This window comes from Lissotriton vulgaris, chromosome 4_1 (genome assembly GCF_964263255.1).
Source record: "Lissotriton vulgaris chromosome 4_1, aLisVul1.2, whole genome shotgun sequence".
NCBI classification, from domain to species: domain Eukaryota; kingdom Metazoa; phylum Chordata; class Amphibia; order Caudata; family Salamandridae; genus Lissotriton; species Lissotriton vulgaris.
Window position 1 is genome coordinate 1,681,594,378 of NC_141691.1, and position 22,417 is coordinate 1,681,616,794.

General features: G+C 43.8%; 1 protein-coding gene across 1 annotated transcript in view; it reads right to left on the minus strand.

Moving 5' to 3' along the window:
• CNGB3 (cyclic nucleotide gated channel subunit beta 3) overlaps positions 1 to 22,417 on the minus strand; it is a 673,231-nt gene that overhangs the window by 405,064 nt on the left and 245,750 nt on the right. The window contains exon 4 of the mRNA XM_086918038.1: positions 12,811 to 13,019. Within this exon, the coding sequence (XP_086774164.1) occupies positions 12,811 to 13,019 (209 nt within the window). The remainder of the gene's footprint in view (positions 1 to 12,810; positions 13,020 to 22,417) is intronic.

The window sequence follows — 22,417 nt, forward strand, 5'->3', positions numbered from 1 at the left end:
GATGCAAGGTGTTAATGGTTTTCAGCAGCAGAATTTCCAGACACAGGGTAGAGGTTGTGGTGTTTCACTGATTCTAACACAGGTATTTGATTTGTCAGTTTTGAAGAAAATGAATCCTCCTTACATGTACGAAAAATGTGGACATTAGAAACGTGAGTCTAAATTTAATGTGAGTAATTTTGGAAATCAGATGCAGAATGGAGGGATTGCACAGTTTCAGGGAAATGACATGGTCCAGACTCAACGGGCACTAAGACAGAGAGTCTAAAACATCCCAAGGAATGCAGACACCCCAAGCTCAAATGCCTCAACAGAATGTTCAAGTACAAAGGTACAATACACAGAATCAGTAGATGAATAGAGATTCATACAAAAAGTGTCACAATAGTATTTGATTCAGACAGACGATTTTGATCAGGACCCGTCAGCCTGACGGTGCCTGAGGGAGGAGGAGGACCCATACTTCGTGTAGCCTTAGAGGTAGACCAGAGTGGTCCATATGTGGACAGTGAGGTAAGCGGAAATCATGTTTTAGTCCTCATTGACACTGGTGTTACCCGCTCTACTGTAAGAACAGTAGAAACGGCTAACCTTCCTCTCTTGGTAGAAGGTTTTCAAGTCGTAGGAGTTACAAATAAAAAGTTGCCCACCCCAATTTTAGAGCCAGTATCTGGTAAAATAGGGTTCTTTGAAGGTTGACAGAGATTTGTGGTGTGTGATTCAAGTCCAGGGAATCAGCTTGGATGAAATCTGTTATGCAAGTTCAATTGTTCAATCAATTGCTCTCCAAATAGTATTGTGTATCATACTAAAAATGTTGATGTTGTTTTCAAACTTTTCCGACAACGATCTCACATTGGGCATGTATCCCCTTCTAACCAAAAAGGATCTACTCATTGCTGCTGAGAGACACTGTGTTGCTTAAAGTCTTGAACTTTTCAGGTAAAAATATCGGACTAATCAAAAGTGTTGACCCAATCCTAATCACAGTCAAGCCCAATGCAGAATATCCAAGAATCCCACGTTACAACTTGACTCAAGATACTATTGCCGGAACGACTCCTGTTGTTGACTCTGTGATTGAGAATGGGATCCTAAAGGAGATAATGGGGAGTCTATGTAACTCTCTCATTATGGGCATACAGAAGCCAGATAGCAAATATTGCATTGTGAAGGATTTGTGGAAAATTAATGCCATTGTTGTTCCATGCTATCCTGTGGTACCGAATCCTTCTGTGATCCTGTTTACAATTCCATGTGAAGATGAAAGGTTTTTCAAAAAAGCTTCCTTTTCCTTTCCCTTGCATGAGGATAGTCAACACCTGTTTGCCTCCGTTTTGGCAATTGTGTCTTAGCATGGTGGGGAATCCCACAGGGATATACTGAAAGACCCTCAATTTTTAATCAGATACTCAAGAAAAATCTCGAGTCTCTGTTGATGCCAAATAACTCAGTTTTAGTGCAGTATATTGACAACCTACTTGTGGTGTTAAATACATAGGAAGCTTGCAAGACTGATAACATTGCCCTTTTGAATCATTTGGCTGAAAATGGTCATAAAGTATCTCTGACGAGGATACAGTTTTGCTAAACTGAATGCAATGTACTTAGGACTCCACATTGAAAAAGGAGCAAGGAAAGTGTCACAAGAGAGAATCGCAGCGATTCTTAAATATGAGTCCACCAATTACCAAAAAAACCATGTGCATGATCCTACGAATGGTGGGTTGTTATTGACAATGGATTCCACATTTTTTATTGACAGTGAAACCTCTCCGGAGGTTGACACACAAAGGCGTGTCTGGTCAGGTACCCTGGAATGACAGCTGTAAAACAGCCTTCACTGAGTTGCAAGAATGCCTTTGTGAGGCACCAACTCTGGAAATGCTTGATTACAACAAATGCTCTCTATTATTTTGTAGTGAGAGAGAAGGCTGCACTCTTTCAGTACTGACACAGATACACAGAAGCACTCATAGACCCATTGCATACTTCTCTGGGAGTTTTGATGCAGTGGCAGTGGCTGTGGCACTGCCTGGATGTTTGATAGCGGTTGCATCTGCATGTGTGAGTCTTGGGAAGTGAGATAGCATAGTAATGGGAAATTCACTGACTATGTTTGTGCCCTATTCAGTGGAAATATTGTTGACCTTTACTCAGACAGAGTATTTCACCAATAGCCATTTGACTAAATATGAAGATACTTCTGGTTGCAGAGATAGTTACACTTAAAAGAGGCACAATATTGAACCCATCCACTCTGTGACGAATAATGTTGAAAATGATTGCCTGGATGTTACTGAATTATGTACTAAGCCTCAACCTGATATAATGGATGAGCCATTGGCTGAATATGATCATGTATTGTTTGTTGATGGTTCTTGCTTGCATGACAGTGATGGAAATCTGAAAGCTGCATATGCTGTTTGTACTGTTGCAGGCGTTCTGGACGTGTTATGGTCACAAGGAGTATATTCAGCTCAAGTAGCAAAGTAGCAGAGCTGATTGTGCTAACGTGAGCTTGGAGCAATTCAGAACAACTAAGGGGCATATTTACAAGGACGGGGTTAAAATTATCGCTTCTTTAGCGGCAGAAAACTGTAGCTAAAGCGGCTATAATGGGCTTGTTAATAGGCTCTTGAGAATTCCAGAGCATTCCAATAGAAGCCCATGTTCTGGTGTAAACTTGGTCTTCTATTGGAATACTATGGAATTCTCAAGAGCCTATTATCAAGCCCATTATCACCGCTTTAGCTGCAGTTTCCTGCCGCTAAAGCAGTGATTATTTTAACTCTATTCTTGTAAATATGCCCCTTCACTTCCAATATTTACAGATAGTCAGTACGACTTTGGAGCCATGCATGACTATGGCCAATTGTGGTCACAGCGAGGGATCATGACTTCCTCCGGACCACCTATACGAAATGGAGTAAGTGTAAGGTACCTTTTATGTTCCCTACAATTGCCTTCCCAAATTGCAGTAGTTAATGGGTAAAAGCTTATCCAACATGCAGGAATGACAGCTTAACAGTACCTAAATTATTGTTAAGGGAGTTAATTCCACAGTTCGACTTCCTGACTTCTCTCTAGGAAAACCGAGGAACTTATTTTAATAATGAGGTCTTGAAATTTTTAAGTGCAGCATTACAGGTTGAGCAGAAGTTCCATTGTAGTTACCATCCAAAGGCTTCTGGGTTGGCCGAACAAATAAATTGCACATTGAAATCCAGCCTGGCGAAGATGTGTGCTTCAATGTCTTCGAAGTGACCTGATGCATTGCCTCTTGTGTTGATGAGCTCGAGAAATACACCAGACAGAAGAACAGGATTGTCACACAAATGAAGTAATAATGGGCAAAGTGATGAGCTAGCTAATGCTTTAGTCAACATAACAAATTATTTGTTCCTGGACTATAATAAAGGTTTGACTGATGGGGTACATTCTGTGTCTCACCAGGTTGGAGAGACTGCCCTTGCGACTCAAAAGGAGCAGTGTCATAACCTCAGTCCCAGTGACTGGGTCCTGGGGTAGAAGTATGTGCCAAAATCATGCTTGGAGACCCGTAGGAAAGGACTTTATCGGGTGATCCTGATAACTAACACTGCTGTAAAGTGCGGAGGTCTCCTGAACTGGGTACATGCTGCGCATACTCGCAGAGTCCCTTGTCCCCTTGATAATACAACAGCACCTGTCCCAGGTGTGCTGATGGTAGGAGAGAGACAAAGGGTGAACTTAGTCAAGCTGTTGGAGACCAGTAAGCTGCTGGGACAGCACTCATTTGGCCTGAGGAGGTTCTAAGGGAGTCAACAAGTGTTGGTACTGAAGAGTTTCAGCTAGTAGAGTTGACTAGGAGCAGCGTTGAGCATAACAAAGTCCTAGTGCACTAAGAAAGCAAGTAGTACCAGGAGACAGTTGGCCCTGAGAAGGTGAGATATTGCAACATTGCTTACCAGAAGGAAGAGTGCAAGTACCACAGACCATTCAAAAAGGTTCTGATCAGTCTTACCAGAGTGACAGTGAGCATGAGAGAACAAAATAAGTGAGAGTACCCACTCAAAAGTACATGTCTCCTGAATGGACTTATCTGGCTGCAAATGAATAGAAGCAGGAGTTTGCTACATTTTGCTTTAACAATACAACTACACCGGAATCTCCTTGAAACAAACTTTGTTATAGATTCGAATTTCAATTTTGGTGTACCGCTTGAAGGACTGACACAATTTATCCTAAATATACTCACCAAAGAAACTGATCTGCACATTTTTCATTTTCAACAGAGCCACATAACTGGGCATTGGTGTTTTTTTGCCGAACTTTACAAACCACTTGCTGCTACATTTTTTTTATGTTTCAAATTTTTTACGGCATGAATTGTGAGAAGCCATGAGGTTTGTACGCAAGAAGGGTATGGACTTTCTCTGAAGCCAAGTGTAAGACCAGGGAGATACTGAAGGTGGGGGTAAACCACGAGTGGCCCCACACTGAAAAGAGAGGAAGGGGAATTCTCCTTTACGGAACTAGGGCTCTGACACACCTAGCGAGCTAGGTGTCATGCTTCATCATATGAGCCTGCCCCTCGCCAGGTCGGGGCTGCAATACCTGGCGGGCACCCAGTACGGGGCTCTTTAGCGGGGATCTTTTGTTCCTGCAGTTGGGTGCAGTGGGGGTAAAGGGCCTAGTATGTGTAGATGTGGGAGGAAAGTGAGTTAAAACAGGTCAGTTAGTCCTAACAGTTATGTATTCAAAAGATAAACTGTCTGATTAAAAGTATAGAGAGTGGCAGTGAACTAGAGGCAATGTATCTAGCTGTATGTGCCCTACTCTCGGTCGGTCAACATGTTTCGTGCTTTCAGTGTCAGGAGGATCTGGGCACTTCTTCAGAACCAGAGTGAAAGCTATTTACACAATGTAGTAAGTGAAAACTACATACCACATTCTCAGATCAATAACCTCTACTGTTGTCTAGTGATGACTGCAACAGTATCTGGCGGTCAAAATGGACACCAATTTGGGTCCACGCTCTCAGTTCAATAACCTCTACTGTTGTCTAGAGTGAGGAGTCTTTTGGTTGTTAAAAGTTCAACAATGTTGAACTTACATATCAGACAAGAGTAAGGGTCTAGAGAGCTACATAACAAATATTACTGACTTCAACAAAGACCTGAAAGAATAAAAAAATTAAAGTGCATGCAAAATAATAGGTAAAGGATTGTCAACTGTTAGCAACTGTTGGGTAACTTGGGTAATGGACTAGTGTTTTCCAATCTTGAGGCCATTAGTGGCAATCTATTTGTACATACTGCTGATTATACTAGCTATCAAAGTCTGTAAATATGAAAAAAGGGAAAAGAGGAGTGAAAAGAACAAAATCCGAGTTTGAATTTGAAGATGAACAATGTAAATATTAGGATGAAAAGAGTTTAGAGGAAAAAGGCTGAAGACCATGCAAATATGATGTGTGATGACCTGTTGTGCATTTTTGTGATGGCTTAAGTTGGCATCAGAGGAGGGCTTGAGGAAGCGTAGAAGCTGATCTTGCCTTTGCACGAGACACACACTGAATTATGACTATGAGAACAAATGCTCCCTTTGCACATGTTTAGAACACAAAACTTTGTAAAAGTTGATGAGACAGTGCCGTAAAAGTGTGCTTGACTAGGTAGAAACAGTAAGATTAATTAATTAGTGAATTTAGGATATTTAGGTAACTGATTAATTTATATTTTTAACAGAAATACCATGAACTTTGATGATAACTTGTTATTGCTATTTGACTATACTTGACGTGGAGAAGTGTGGCTCAATGATTAGAGCGGCAGACCCTGATGCAGTGGTCTAGCCCGGGACCAGGGTTCAATGCCTCGGCGGGTCTTGGGCTCAAAATTCCATGACCTGATAATTCTCGCCTCGGTGCCTATTCCAATCATGGCGTCCCACTCTGCAACTCTGGGCAATAGCTTGCTTAATCTCCACAACAGCCCCCACAACGCTAAGGATGCCTGGCCTCCACCGTGGGGGTGCCCAGGAGTGGACGCCTCACAGGGAAAGCCAGGATAAAGCGGTATTCGTACAAGCGCCTTGAGACCCTTGCGGGTGAGTAGTGCGCTATACAAGTATCAATTTACATTTTACTACATTGCACACTTTGGTGCAATTCCTAAACGAAACATAGTGGATGTCTGAAATTTTCAGTACAAGTGCTTAACAGTATAAAGATCATTTGTACTCAAGAACGAGTTTGTTTTGATGACTTTTACAATTATTTACATGTTGCTGCTTTCCTTAAATGGTGGCAGTAGGCCATACTTGAAGTTAAACATTTCCGTGTAACATTTACCTAACAAAACACTCTCATATATGAGATACACGATTAATTTCATTATGTCTAAACTTAATTAGAAGTCTGTAATACTAAAAATGAAACGATGAATTTAAACACAATGAGAAGTCTTTTTCTCTGTAGGCTGCATTATTTCATAGCCTTGTGCAATGGATTTTGATACTTTCCTCGAATGTTGTCTTATATGTTCTTTGTTCAAGCAACATTCCTTATGATAACAAATATAGCTATTTATTCCTTTGTATGTGAATGGAGGAGAGATTATATTTCCCTTATATCCATAAAATGTAACACAATGAACAAGCTCCTTGTCTACTAACCTGTGGGGAGGGTAGTACATTCGTTTCTCTATAACTTATGTGGGAAATTATGCTGGAGAAACAATTTGTACCTGGAAAGACGGAAGAATGATCACATGATGATCAGACCATTGTGGACCAACCACTGATGCCGTGATGGCCAAAATAAACTATTCCGCCATAATACACAGGAGGGGGAGAACTCCCTCATTGCCCTTTTTGGTTCTTTTGAGGAGAGCTTACATCTAAGTTCAGGCTGCCCTTTGACATTTTTCCTTACTTCCAGGCTGGCTGACTAAGCATCTTTGTTATGCCCTTTCTCTTTCGCCTTTGGTGAGGAACTTGCCTTTTGTATAAATTGGAGCAGTTTGATTGGATACCAGACTTGAACTTTTCTGGTTTATTATCCATTTCCTCTTGCTCCTTTCCCAGGAACTTTGCCCCTAGTGGACTCTAACTTGATCCCTCTTCCAATGCTTAGAGACCTTTGAGAACTAACTTCTTGCTTTGTTGGGGGTAGAGATAGTATTGCTGACCAAAAACCATCCTTTTATGGATTCTTTATTTAGGCATAGATTATTTAACTAGATGTATGATTATATATTCCAAACTGTTACTTTTATGCATTGATTTTGGATCTTTAATACAATAGCCAAATCATCTAAAGTTGTCTGTGTCTAATGTAATTTACAGAAACTGTAGATTTCTAAATGTATAATACAGACAACCATAGATTATTTTCACAAGATCAGGTTATTTTGATCTTGGTCTGTGTAGCCACAGCAAATATTTTGGTTTGCATGATTCTTGTTAGACTAAACTTCTTCAGGAGGTTTGGTCTACCAATTGCCATACTTTATTTCTATAGCATGGTTCTGAGAGTACTTTACCTGAACCTGATTACAAATGTGTTAGCTGGCTACCAATTAATGGTCCTCATTGGGCAGCTAACGGTTGGACATCCTGTTTCCTCGCCCCTCACCACAACAGAGAAAGGTCCATCGGAGGACCATCGCCTCTGAGGTGAAGTATTGAACCTGAGTAAAATCCTTCCCTTATGGGCCCAGTAGAAGACTTGAAATTATGTTAAAAAGTGTATTAGGCTTCCGCTGCAACACGCCTGAAATTACATCACTGGAAATCGCATGATATTTAATTAAGACCAGAAAAACTACCACGTCAATCCTTGCCCAGATTACATCATTCGTAAATGACATTAATAAGTGTTCCTTGAGTATGTGGGCAGTCGTAACCTCACTAAGCATTGTTTCACCACAATACAGTGAAGTGTTTCACGGGTGTAAAGGAGGTCCCCGGTGCGCCTGTGGTGCGGGTGCCCCAGGATTTCCTGTTTTCGGGAACCCATGTCAATGCATGCCTGGCAGAATGCATGCAAAGGCATGGAATAAGAAACGGTTAAATGCTCAGGCAAGCCACGCTACTGTCCCAAGCAGACAGAAACAGAAAAGCATCACTCCTAATGTAATATTCCTGGAAGACAATGGCCCAGAAAAATGTACCCCATGTCCCCATGTCAGGGGCATAATACAAGCTCCTGCACAGTAGTGGGGTCCCAACCCTTCAGGGGGCCTCTCATCACAATTTGCTGGGGCATTAATTTGTGCTACGCCACCGAAGTGTTGTCATTTAGTTATTAAAGCTACTTCAAGACAAAGATTTCAGATGGTTATTGGTAAGTCTTCCTGCTCAGGGAGCTTGCTTTCAACTCTCAACAGGTACAGTCAAAAGATTTCCCTAAAAGCAGCAAGGTGACAATCAAATGGCTGTGGTGGTCTCAAAGGAAAGGTATACTACTGACTAAAACAGTAGGGCTGTCAAGTATGGATTCAAGGATGCCATCAGTGCTCATTGCCTTGGCACTACTTGTATGAGCTTAGGACATGTAGCATACATAAAATACATTTGGGTAACCAACTGTATGTCCAATACTCAACTTTTTTAGCCGTTTGCAGTTACAAAACATCTTTGATGAAAATAACTTGTACAAAACATGCTATTTTGAAAGGATGATTTTAATATGATACATGAACCATTCTTTCCTGGAAGAGCCACAAGAATCTGGAAGTCTTTGCCTACATCCCTCCATCTAACCACCTGCCTAGTAACCTTCAAAAAGGACCTCAGGCTCCCCCTTTATGACAGGCATCTTGGTTAATTCACCTTCGACCAGACTTATGTACTTGCTCCACGGTGTTCTGGCCTGCCTTCGCTAGTTGACCCTACCATCTAAATTCATGCTGTAACTGTGTACTTCCTCTGCCCAATTGCTGCAGCTGTTTCTTATGGTTACTCCTGCACACATCCACTGTTGTAATTTGTTAAGTTTAATTTTAATGTAACCCAATGTAACCCTTCTTGTTGTAAAGGGCTCTGATGACTTTGGCACATGTCCACACTATATAAAATTGCACAAATAAATAAATCATAGACTTATTTATTAAGTGTTAGACCTATCAACCTTAGGGTGGTTTTCCCCCAGATATTTTGCCTTCCTCCTCCTTTTTTGCTGATCTCTTTCATGCTGGCATTAGGACTACGCGCATAGTACTACTGCTAACCTTTGCTAAAGTTCATGAGTTCACTCCTGAAAACATGGTTACATTGGCTTATCCCCATTTGGCATATTTCATTTACTTATAAGACCTTAGTAAAGCGGTACCACATGTACCCAGGTCCTGTAAATTAAATTCTGATAGTGGGCCTACTGCACCCTTTGTGCTATCCACTTAAGTAGCACTTTAAGTATGTCTCAGGCATGCCATTGCAGCCTGTGGGTGCATTTTTAAAACTGCCATTTTGACTTGGTGTGCCGGGATGGGCCATCACTGCCAGGATGGTTGAGCAGAGCTGGGCACAGCCCTACGTACACTTGAATAGGCTGTGTCCCGCCTCCACAGAAAGGGCTGAACAACCTAGAAAGTAACACAGTAATCGAGCTTAAAAAGTTCTGCTAGGAAAGGGAACTACAAATGAAAAAGGGCACCAAAAAGTTGCAGCTGCAGAAAGCTCTGAAGGCCTGGACACAGGTCCACCAGTTGTTGAGAGGAGCAGAGTAATGAGGATCATGGGAATGAGCAGGATCAGAACCTGCACATCAGTGCTGAAATACAGCATTTAGTGAAGAAGTTTGACCCAACTCCTGAGTTAGAGCTCCATGCCAGAGCAGGAAGCAGTGTGTCCTCACATAGCCTGACCCCAGAGGAACTGGTGGACAGGTAGGCAGAGAGAGAGTTCAGGATCTAGATGGCCCAACTCAGAATGGAGGAATGGATATTGGCACAGGAGGAGTACAAAAGTGGCTCATGAAAGGAGCCACAGGGAGCTGGAATTTATGGCAACCCAGTGAGATTGCACCAATGGTGGCAGCATACAGTCAATTTCAGAAGGCGACAAGAAGGTCTGGATCCCCAAGGATTGGTACCGAGTTATCTGGTGGGTGATGAATTTGATAAATGGTTTTCAGCTTACGAGGTGACCGTGAGAGTATACAAAATTCCAGATGAGCTCTGGGGAGGTGGTCTGTAGAAGCATATGCCTACAGTGGGGAGGGACTCTCTTCTGGCCCTAGAAGTAGAGGACCAAACCAGTTACACTCCCATGAAAGCCATCTTTCAAGCTAAATTTGGACTGACCCCTGAAAAATATCACCAGGTGTTAAGGGATAGCCATAAACTCTCCAATTAGTCTTGGGTGGATTTTCTAGACAACTCTTACAAGGCACTGAATGGCTGGGTGATGGGCAGCATAATTCATAATTACAATGGGCTATGCAACTTGATTCTCAGCCACCACATGCTCAATACTTGCATCACAGAGCTGTGCCAGCACCTAGTGGACAGTAAGCTGACTGATCCAGGAAGCTTGCTGAAGAGGCAGACCTCTTGGTGTCCTAAAAAGCATCTAGGGGGGGGGGGGGTCGATCCCAAAAGGGTGGTCAGTGGTCCCACCAGAAAAAAGAAAAGGGAGAAAAACTTAAAAGTAAGGAGATCTTCAAAGGCCTGCAAAATAATTCCTACCGGAACAGTGTTAACCAGTCCCAATCTGAGCCACAGAAGAAGAGATTGTTTTCTAACGAAACAGGGAGGTTTGCCCTCCATTGTACTGAGTGCTACAAATATGGGCACTTCAAGGGAGATTCGAAATGTCTCCATTGTGCACAGGCCCCCACCGGAGGGCAGACATCTGAGTTGGTAAGAGTAGCGTTTGGGGAGGAGGTGGTGCGAGTTTGCATTGGGGAGCAGACAGAGGTGACCCTGGTGTTCCTGGGAGATATGGAGATTTTGCTAAAAATCCATATGCCTGCCAATACTTCTAAGTACAGGCAGTGGGTCACCATCAATGGACAACAGGTGGAGACTCTGAGGGACAATCTGTTTCACTGGAACCAATCTAGCTGATGAGCCCATAACAAGGGCAAAACTGTTCATAGATTGTCTTCCAGTTCAGGGAGCGCCTTGCCCGGCAGTTTAGGCTGGACTACTCCCATGAGGAGCAAGGTCAAGACTGATCTGCATACAGCAGGGTCCAAACTGAGGTGACATGGCTGGCTACAGAACAATTAGTTGGAATGCTACCTCGAACGATTGCCAGTGCGTAGACAAACTACAAGCATGCCTCCCATCATCATTTGTGTTTGTTTGATCTACTGTCCTTAATGACAAGGTTATGTCCAGATGTAGATCGTGTGCACAGTATGCCACTGGAACCAAAGCTACACCTGAGTGAAGAGCCCCAGTGCCACTGGAACTAAGCTACACCTGACTGAAGAGCCCCAATCAGGGCAAAACTGGTCTTGGGTTGTTTGTAGTCCTGTTCAGCGAGGATCTGGCCTGGAAGTTTGTTCTGGACTGTTCCTATTGGAACAGGGTCAAGAATGATTTGCATATGGGTGGCTCCAAACTGAGGTGGGATGGTGGGCAAAAGACTATTGGGCTGGATTCAACTTCGAGTGAATGCCAGAATTAGACAAACACATTCCTCCCATCGTCTTTTGTGTTTTTGACAGATGGTAACAGTCACACACACATTGGAAGACCTCATCTCAGTAAAATAAGCCATTTTCATTTAGTTTTGTATTTGAACACACATAAACAGCAAACAAAGTTCCAGATTTACACCTCTAGGATGTGGTTTGATGTGTTCCAATCCAAAGAATTTGAAAGACTTGTTGTGGGGGTGTCCCTCCTGAACCTTGAGAAAGCCCTGGCCTGCTGACCCTCGGCAAAACACGTGTTGGCTGTTCTTTGCTTGTCTTCAAATATAGAAGAAAAGACCACTATAACAGAGTACTCTACTTCCTGTATCTACCAAGTTCAATACGGAATTTGGGATTCAATTACCCTGCAAACCTATATGATTTTGAGGGCACAAACTTATCATACACGTGAAAACTTACCATAGATTAGGTGGTCTCTGGGTGAAACCACCGTTTTGGTATGTGCCACAGCCCAAATGAACCCTGGTAAGACCCATCATTTGTAAACAGATGTTAATTTAGTGACTTTTGTGGTTTATCTTGACTAGGATTGTGGTTGTTGTCTGAGTGGGACTCCTACCCCGTTCAAGCAATTTCGCACACTCAGTTACTACTCAAGGAATACATTTCCTCCAAAGCATGTTCAGTGAGCTACAAATTACTCTGCGGTAAATAGCTGAGGGCATATATTAACCTTTAACTATATTTTTGAGGCTTAGTTCCTCATGATAACTTATGGCCCGATCACAATGGTGGTCAGATCGCGGAGGGATTTGGACCGACTGGCAAGTAGTCAGCAGTCTCCCCTGCCAAATTATGATGAGACTGCCATGTTGGCAGTCGGAATCATGGCTTTTTCCATTGTGGCTTGTGCTGCAGCCTAAAACACATCCATGTGTTTTAACATAACTCATTACACAGGCCATTTAATTCTATAGGTTTCCAGAAATATTATGCAAGAAATATTTACAGGTGCAATCCAATACCATGTTATAAATGTACAATTATATATCCTCCATCAATATCTTCATCTATTTATAATTACAGAAATATCTCCCATTTGACAAACACAATGCCACAACCAGCAAGATTTATTCACAGATAGTGAGAACTTGAATATGTTCTCTTACACAATACAACACCACAAGAGGATGTTTATCTCTAATCAGACTTACTATTATATCACCACCTTTTACAAACTGCAGTCGTGGCTGGAAGAACATGATATCTAGAAGATACAAGGCATCACAGATGGAATCCATGGTGATCCAAAAGTGTAAATTATGTGGCTTTTGCACTGGGAATACACAACGCAGTGGGATGAACCAGCAATTCCAGTTAAAGGCAACAGAAATCAAAAAGAGCCACACCAAGTAGGAGATATCTAGAAAGAAACAGAGAAAAAAAATGAGTCATTCCTATTATGTATCAACCCTATTTTTTAATTGTTTCATTAACATATATTAAATAACATAGATTTGTCATGGAAACATTCTTAGTACAGATAGGTGGATTTGGATTTGGATTTGGATTAGGATTTATAGAGCGCATAGCTACCCTTATGCATCCCAGCGCTAACCAGACCTTATTTTCCTGAGGGGCAGGGGTGGCGGTGAGGAGGAAGGGGTGTTTAGGGGAAGAGCCAGGTTTTTAATTGTTTCCGGAATGAAAGGAGGTTGTGTTCTCTCCTCATGGCTACTGGGAGGGTGTTCCAAAGTTTAGGCGCGTTATAGGCAAACAAGCGGCCGCCGGATCTTGCCTTTTTTATTTTTGGGATGCTGGCAAGGGCGAGAGAGTTGGATCTTAGATTTTTGGTAGACTGGTGGGGTTTCATCAGCGATCTGAGGATTGTGGGACCTTTGTCATGCATAATCTTGTGCGAGATGCACAGCGTCTTGAAGGTAATTCGCTCCTTCACTGGTAGCCTATGCAGGCTTTTGAGTGCTGGTTTTGCCAAGCATCTTGCTTTGGTGCCTGTCAGGATTCTGGCTGCCGCGTTTTGAGCCACCTGAAGTTTCTGGATGACTGATGCCGGGGCTCCCAGGTACAGGACGTTACCATAGTCTAGCCTGGAGTTGACCAACCCCTGCATCAGTAGCTTCCTGGACTAGAGGGGGATCAGGTGGAGGATCTTTCGGGCCATGCGGATAAGGCCAAAGCAGGTCCCTGAGGTTTTCCTGGCCTGGGTTTTGAAATTTAGTTCCTGGTCGAGCCAGATGCCCAGACTTTTGACCTCTGGTTTTGGGGTAGGGTAGGATCCCATACATGGAGACCAGGAGAGGTTAGTTGGAAGTTTGTTAGGGTTGCCGAGGAGGAGGATCTCAGATTTGTCTCCATTGAGTTTTAGTCGAGAGTCACACATCCATTGGGAGACTCCATCTAGACACCTGGACAGATTTTCTAGGCTGGTGTTGGATTGAATAATGGAGACCACCAGCTGTGTGTCGTCAGCGTACATCACTGTTTTGACGCCGAAGGGGGTGATAACGTCCTCAAGGGGGGATATATAAACGTTAAAAAGTGTGGGGCTCAGGGAGGAGCCCTGGGGGACCCCACACTGCATGGGTAGAGCTTTAGAGGTGGAAGTACCATCCGACACCTGGAAGGATCTTCCCTCCAAGAAGGATTTAATCCAGGCAAGGGCAGAGTCGGTGACTCCCACTAGGCTCAACCGGTGGACCAAGATGGCGTGGTCCACCGTATCGAAGGCGGCGCTTAGGTCGAGGAGGATCACTGCCACTGATTCTCCTGCGTCCATGATGCTTCGCGCCTCTTCGACCACTGCCAGTAGGGCGGTGTCGGTGCCTTGCCCAGGTCTGAAACTGGTCTGAGAGTCCCATAGCAGGTGATTCGTCTCTAGGAAATTGGAGAGTTGTTGGTTAGCTATCCGTTCGGCTACTTTGTTGAACCCGGGGAGGAGTGAGATGGGTCTGAAGTTGGAGGGGTCTGTGGGGTCGAGGTGTTTTTTTTTAGGAGGGCTTTGACAGTAGCCTTTTTCCAATTGGCTGGAACAGTGCCCTCTTTAAAGGAGGCATTGATAAGGTTGGTGATATGTGGAGCTACAGTGGTTGCTACCATTTTTAGCTTACTGATAGGAGTTGGGTCAGATGGTGAGCCACTTTTCACAGTTTTCAGGGTAGCTAGGAAAGTCTCCGTGGTGATGTGGGTGAAGGCTCGTAGGTGTGGAGCCTCAAGTTGGAGGGGTAGAGAGGTGGCGGAATGGGGGGAGGAGGGGATGGGGAGTGAGGTTAGTATTTTCTCGATTTTTGTGGAAAAGAATTCGGCCATTTGATTACATCTTACGCCCTCTGGATCTGGCGGAGGTAGGGGATCTTGGATTTTTGTGAGGAGACGCACAATGCGGTAAGTTTCCTTCGCTGAGTTTGCCGCTGCTGCAATCTTTCCTTCAAAGAAGGTGGCCTGTGTCTTTTTTATGGAGTTCTTGTAGAGCCTGATGGCAGCTCTGTACTCATTTTTGGAGTCCGTTGACCAGGTTTTCCTCCAAGAGCGCTCTAGTTTTTTGCACATCTTTTTTTGGTTCCTCAGTTCCTGGGTGAACCATGGTGATTTGGCTGTTTTCCTACTGCTGGGCAGGTGTTTGAGTGGGAGGGAGGTTTCTAGGGATTGATGAATCCACTCCTGTAATTGGGCGTCTGCTTTGGAGGGGTCTTGGTCGAGCTCAGGTATAGAGGAGGAGAGGACCTGGGCCCAGGAGTTTATGTCCAGTTTGTTCCAAGGGCGAGAGGGGGGTTGGGTGGGGTGTCGGTCGGGGGCCTTGGTGGGAAGTTGTAATTTGAAAGGGACCAAGAAATGGTCAGACCATGGGAGGGGGATGGGAGGTTGAGTTGTTAGTCTCTGGAGGTTGGAAAATACGGGATCCAACATATGTCCTTTGTTGTGAGTCGGTAGTTTGTTTAATAATTCGAGACTGAGAGAGCCTAGGTCTGCTTTGAGGTCCGCAGCTGGTTTGCTGGAGGGATCATCGAAATGGAGATTTAAGTCTCCCAGGAGCGTGAAATTCGGTGAGAGACAGGCTAGGGAGGAGATAGAGTCAATGGTCGACTCATTGAAGCGTAGTACCGGTCCCGGTGGGCGGTAAACTAGCAGCCCCGAGAGGGTGGTCGAGGGCGGCCGGTGGACGGAGAAGAGAACATTTTCGCAGTCTAAAATTGGGCTGTCTTTGAATTGGCATGAGAGGTAATCTCGATATAAGACTGCTATTCCTCCACTGTTACCTACGGGTCTGTTGTGGAACTTGATGAGGTATTCCGGTGGGAGGGATTGGATGATGTCTGGTTCCGAGCCGGCTGTGAGCCAGGTTTCCGTCAGGAATAGTACTTCTATTTCCGAGTCTTTTAGAAGTAAATTAATTTCGACTTGATGATTCGGGAGGGATCTGCAGTTTAGCAGGGCCATGTTGAGGCAAATTGGATGTAACTGGGGCTGAGGGCAAAGCCTGTAAGGGCAGTTTAGGCAGCGGGTGTGTCCTTCCTCTGGGGAGATCGAGCCGTAGCATGTGGGGGCTGAGAGGCTTCTTAGTCTATGCAGGGTGTCGCTAGAATATTTGATGATGGTTTGATTAGGGGGAGTAGGGGTTCTGGGCTCTGGGCTCGGTCTGGCGCGGACGGGCACAGACGGCTTGCCTTAGGCGCGCCTTCGGCGCGCAAACGGCGCTCCCGGTGCGCTCGTCCGCTGCGCTTCCGTCCGAGGCACATTATGTAAGTGATTGCCACAGGGGAGGTCCGGGGGCGTGGCCTAAAAGGAGCATGGCCTAAGTCCTCGCGCTGGGAGTGTCAGAGGCAAGGTTTGAATGATCGTCCAGCCGGCAGCGTTAGGATCTGCTGCTAGTGCTGGGTGAGTTGCTGAGAGCGTGAAGGAAAGTTCTTTTAAAAGCTAGCACACAGACAAACAGTGACAGTTTTACAAGTTTAAAAAACGAACAATTTCTAAGCTCTCCCGGCTTCCGCCTCAGGAGTGTGGTCTGCTGGCCTGTCAGGCGCTTGTGATCAGCGCTTTGTAGTTGACGCCGGTGGGCGTGGCCTAAAAGGGGCGTGGCCTAAGTCCTCGCGCTGGGAGCGTCAGAGGCAAGGTTTGAATGATCGTCCAGCCGGCAGCGTTAGGATCTGCTGCTAGTGCTGGGTGAGCTATATCACAACCAATCATATCATATTATATCCAATCATATCGACAAATTAATTTATCTAGGTCTATTAACCAAGGCCACATCTACTGATTCTGTTGTGTCACAGTGATGCCTTAAAGCTATTACTATGTAGTTTTGACCAATCTATTTACAAAGTATATCACCTATACATACATCCCTCAAAATCAGTGTGTGAGGTCTCTGTGTATTCTGTTGTCAACCTTGTTTTTAGTCTAATCGATGGATCATTAAGAAAGATAAACAGTTTGCAGAACATACAAATTATTCACTTTAGCACCTTTACATTTTTATCTACAGATCTGGATTTTGGAGATGTTACGTGTAGGGTTTGAAGTTAATCATTGATTCTTGCAATAATGTCCACATGTTTATATTTACATCATAGTGATTCTCTTATCGGCTCCAGCCATTTTGATTCATGGCCTTACATTGTATGGCATGTTCTAGTAATTGTTCACCTTTGGTGGTTGGTGAGTTTGTCATTCCAGATCTTGTATATGTATTGCGAAGTCTTGATAATTGTACATAGCATGCCAGATTCATGTTTTGTACAGTATTTTAGGATATTTAAGTTTGCAGACAGCAACATTTGGCCAACAAGGATAGCTTCCTTTCTTGATAAGGGTAGGATACTCAGTCATTGTAGGAGGCATAAATCTTAACTTTAGGCATATGGAAAAATATATGAGAGAGTTGATAGATTCTGTTGACAGTTCCAAGTACTTGATCAGTTTGTATCAGTGCAGGATCTATGAGTCAATTTCCTACAGCTCCTCTCACATTGCAAGCACAGTTCTGACAACAAGAGAACAAATCCTATAGAATTCAGCAGGTGCATAATTATAAGAATGAAAGTTTTCAAACAGAGTCAGTGTATTGTGGTCATTTAATGAGTTATTAATTCTGATGGGCAGATTTTCTTCCAAAATACATTTAATACTTTTTTGCATCTCAAACCCATTTCAGATCTGGCTGTTTTTTCTTATAATGTCTGGCTGTTTTATCCTGAGTAAACTCTGTAAAATATATTTACATTACAACAATTAAGTTGGTGAGGAATATTACACTCACCACTATGAGAAACTATCATTCTCCAAACTTAGAGATCATCAAGGGCTCTGAAGTGAACTGTATGGGGCCCTTTAGGATCACAGGCGGATTACTAGGATTACTATGCCTTCCTGGCATTGTGGCAAGCAGTGCTGAGTGCACCGCCCACCACAATGACAGGAATACAGGATGTGCCCGCCACTGTGCCGGGCGCATCCTAATTGCCCCCACGGGACCCCCACCCTTATGGCTGGCAGTACCGTTTCCCGATAGTCCATCCGCCATCCTAATGACCCCCTAAATCTTTAGACAACCAGCCGTTACAGCAGATTCTTCTCAAGGTATAACCATTTGATATGGATGACCACTGTCGGTTTTGATGGCCATCCACCAAGCTTTTAGTTTTTCACATTTTAAACTCCCAAAATGAGGATTTGCTTTTGAAAAACAAAACACTACTGTCCTCATAATAACAAGGCACTTTTCCCCTGGATGTTTGGGGTGCAATATTTTTATTTTTCTGTTCGTGACTTTCAGGGGTGAGCAACAGAAAAAAGGGCTTAAGACCCTAACAGTGTGGATGATATAGCGTACTTACTCTAATGGCCAGGACCAGTCAGAGTAAGATTTCTTTTGATGGAGACACTCAGGGTTCTTTCAAAAGAGTTGACAGTCCATCTGACTTTCAACAGGTCGAGTGAATCAAGGATTTGTGACAGAGTACACTCACTGCCAAGCTCCTAATCAGGCCATTTAACTTTTGCTAATGCTACCGTAGCTCCATTCATATCCAACTCTAAACATGATCCGGACTTTACAAAATATTGCTGGTTATTGGTAGAGAGTTTTTCAAATGAACTGTCAGATTATGAACTTCCCTTGAAGCACAGGGTCAATGCTGATTTGCAATGATTTGTCTTAACTGAGGTGGTGTGGTGAGCAAAATAACGATGGATTTAGGCCCAGATCTCTGTACGGGGGTGAATGTATGACATTGCTCTGCATTCTGTCCATCAACTGTTGTTTTTGCATTTGTCACCCCGAGTGGGACGGGTATGCTCAGACTTGAGTCCCGAGCTCTCCATGCCACTGTAGTCAAGCTATCCTGGCTGCATTCTGTCCATCAATTGTTGTTTTTGCATCTACAACAACGCAGGCTGCACCAAAAGTGAAGGGGAACATCATTTTAATGAGAACATGCAGTGACTTGTTGTTTTGAGTTCATTTTGTTTAGGATTAGGCATAATGTATCAATGTTCTTTGTTCATTGCAACTGAAACGGCTCTGCCCATTACTCATGTTGTACTTGGCGAATATAAATGTAGTTTTACTCAGAAAATATACAGTTGAGCTGATCATAATAGTTCTGTTTCAGACACAAAAAAACCTTAATTAAATTCACTATAATTCTCTTCATCTGTTTCAAAATTGTAAACCATCTGATCATGTTTCTGGCCCCTCCCTGCTTCCACTGCCAGAGATCTCTTCATCTCTTTTGTTCTCAATATAATTACTTAAGAAACTGTTTGTCGCTGCTTCATGATTTGGCAAATACGATAAATACCCCCTATCTAAATAGCTGTGTGCCGATACTCAACTGTCTTTGACTAGTGCTAGGCTTTACACTTCTTACCCAAAAATTTAAGAATTGTGTAAATACATGATTCAAACAAATAAGTCACCTGTAAGTAGGTCCTTTTGCTTTTACAGCAGGGTCCAGGGTATTTAGCAGTAGAACAAGTTAAAATTTAATGTTGAACCTGTCCTTTCTGTGAACAATTCCCCACAGTTTTCTTTCAATGTAGCAGGGTTGACTATGCCATAGGTAAGCATTGGGAAACGAAATGAAATTTAATACATGATATCTCCTCCTGGGAAACAGCTACTCGATTAATTTTTGGACTTTTTGAGCTATTTATTTTAAGCCCAATTCCTTGGTGGAGTTGGTCTTTTAGGAAATATTTTGGAAAGGTGACTTTTAGAAAGTTACCTTTGTCCTATCTAAAGTCCCTGGAAGCTAAAACTGCATTTTGATCTCCTCTTATAACATCTTGTAATTAGTATTCCAAAAGGTGTGAATGACGAGTGAATGTGCCCTCAAGATAGGAGCAAAAGGCCTTGGGTATGAGTAGGTGTTTTTTTGCTCCTGAAAGGATGGCCTGTGGACCAGACACAAGGACTTGACTATCTCTAAAGAGACCTACCAGTACCATGTCACAAGCAGATGTAGCTAATACCGAGATGATTTTGTCCCACCAGCCACACTAGCCTACATCACAGTGAATCTTTTATTGACATTGCACTGTCATTCCTGCACAACAGTTCAGCTGGGTTTTTCATATGACAATGTGGACACTCTTCAAAGAGGGCTCCCTTGAGACAGGCAAATAATAATTATGCTCGGGCAGGTCTCTTATTTTGTTGTCCCAGTGAGAGATGCCCCAATACAGTTTCAAACCATGTTTGCCAGGTCTGCTGGGTTTACGTATCATATTGGGTGCACTTTAATGGAGTGAAATAGAACACCAAAACATTGTGCATGCATCTACTGTCTGGTTGCTGAAAGTTCTGCTTTATTCTACCATAGTACACTGCCCATATACACACAGCTCAGAGAGCCCACGTTTAGTGTGGCCGAAGACTTCAGCCACCTTGAAACTGCCCAAAGTGGGCAGTGTTTGCCCCAGGAAACTTTACCCCATTTGATAGGGTGTTCCAAGGGGTCACTGTCACCCACTAGCTTGTTCCAGGCAGAAATGTGGAATCTCCGGGCACCCACCTCAGAACCAGTTCTAGATTTGAGGAAGATCAGAAGATGACTGAACCTGGAACCTGAGAAAAGCTCGAGAACTGGACCTGTTCTCTCTCAGGGCAAAGAAGTGGACTCTAAGGGTAAAAAAGTGACCTCTTGGACTGGAATGGACCTTGCTTGTAACCCTCTGAGACTTCAAGTGCCTCCTCTGGCACCCTGGGTTTTTTTAGAAGTGTACTCTTGTGGTGGATTGGGAATTAAAGGACTAAAGTCTGAAGGTAAAAAAAAATATTCATGAACCTGGTTAGTGTATCTGACTTGCACTCAATCACAGTCAGCATGAAATTGTATCTTGGTCCCATTCTACTGCGACCATTGACTATCATTGGCACTTTGTGGTTCTTGGAGCTATTTCTGCTTAAAGCTTAAAACAATCATATTTCTGGTTCCCCTGACTGGGGATTTGTCATTTTGGTGTTGATTAGTTTATTACATTTAACTCTATTTTTCTAATCCATTTGGAGACTTTTACTATTTTGCATTTTGACTTTATTACTGTTTATTACTGCATAAACACTTTACACATTGCCTGTCAGTTAAGTCTGTTGGCTCTGTGCCATAGCTATGGGGGGGTTGAGTTGAGCTTAATGTAGTGACTTTAAGGGTTCACTCAGCCGAGGACTATGATAATTATTTGTGGAGGGTACTTATCCCCTCAACTAAAAACGCAATTTCCTTCAGGAGCAAAAGATTTTAAGGGGCCCATTAGGATGGCGGGCGGATTGCTACCGCCAGTCTGGCGGGGGCAATCCGCCCGCCTTCCACTCTCGTTTTCCAACCCGCCATATTAGTATGGCGGGGGGGACCTCGGCGGACAGAATGATAGTCTGCCGCTTTTCCGCCCCGGTCGCCTTGCGGTGTCTATCAGACACCACCAGCCATATTATAGATGGACTTTTGGCAATGCCTTTCCGTGGCGGCAATGCCGTCAAGGAAAGGCAGGCGGACTTCACTCTGGGGGCCCCGTGCGGGCCCCCAGAGTGAAGGAGAGTAGGGGGGTGCACACGTGGGGTACCTGTGGTACCCCCCTTCATTTGCATTGACAAAGCGGCAGGCAACGCGCGATGCCTGCCGCTTTGTAAATGCAAATATGCATTTTTAGCATTGTGGTGGGCGGTCCAAAGAGCACCGCCCGCCACAATGCTAAAAATACAGGATGTGCCCGCCACTGTGGCGGGCACATCCTAATACCCCCCACAGGACCCCCGCCCTTATGGCCACCAGGATGGTGGGCAAAGTCCACCCGCCATCCTAATTACCCCCTAAGTGTTCAAAAGACTAGCATGGGAAGCTAAAGATCATGGGTGTATTGCTTGCATTAATCTCAGCCACTGGTGATTACTCTGGACAAACAATTCAGTCCCTCATTTTTTTGTCCGATATGCCACCATAGACAGGAATCGTTCATATGCAGATCAGCCTCACTCCGCTCCAACATGACCAGTCCCGTCCGAGATTCCAGACAATGTCCCCTATAAATAGGAATAAAGCAACCCCAGACTGGTTTTGGACTGTAGGGTGCACGTTGAGGATCGTTGGTAAGCTAAGCACTGGACCCACCTATGGGCATAACTGTTACCCTGTTACATCTAGGCTGTAACACTGAGGAAAACACTCATGACCAATCTTTCTGGGTGGTCCCAAGATCTGAAATTTGAGTCCTCCCTCCATCTACACCATGAATCACTTACAGAATATCGAGGAGCAGAATATTGACCTGCCAGAATATCGATGAAAAAATATAGAATGACAGAAT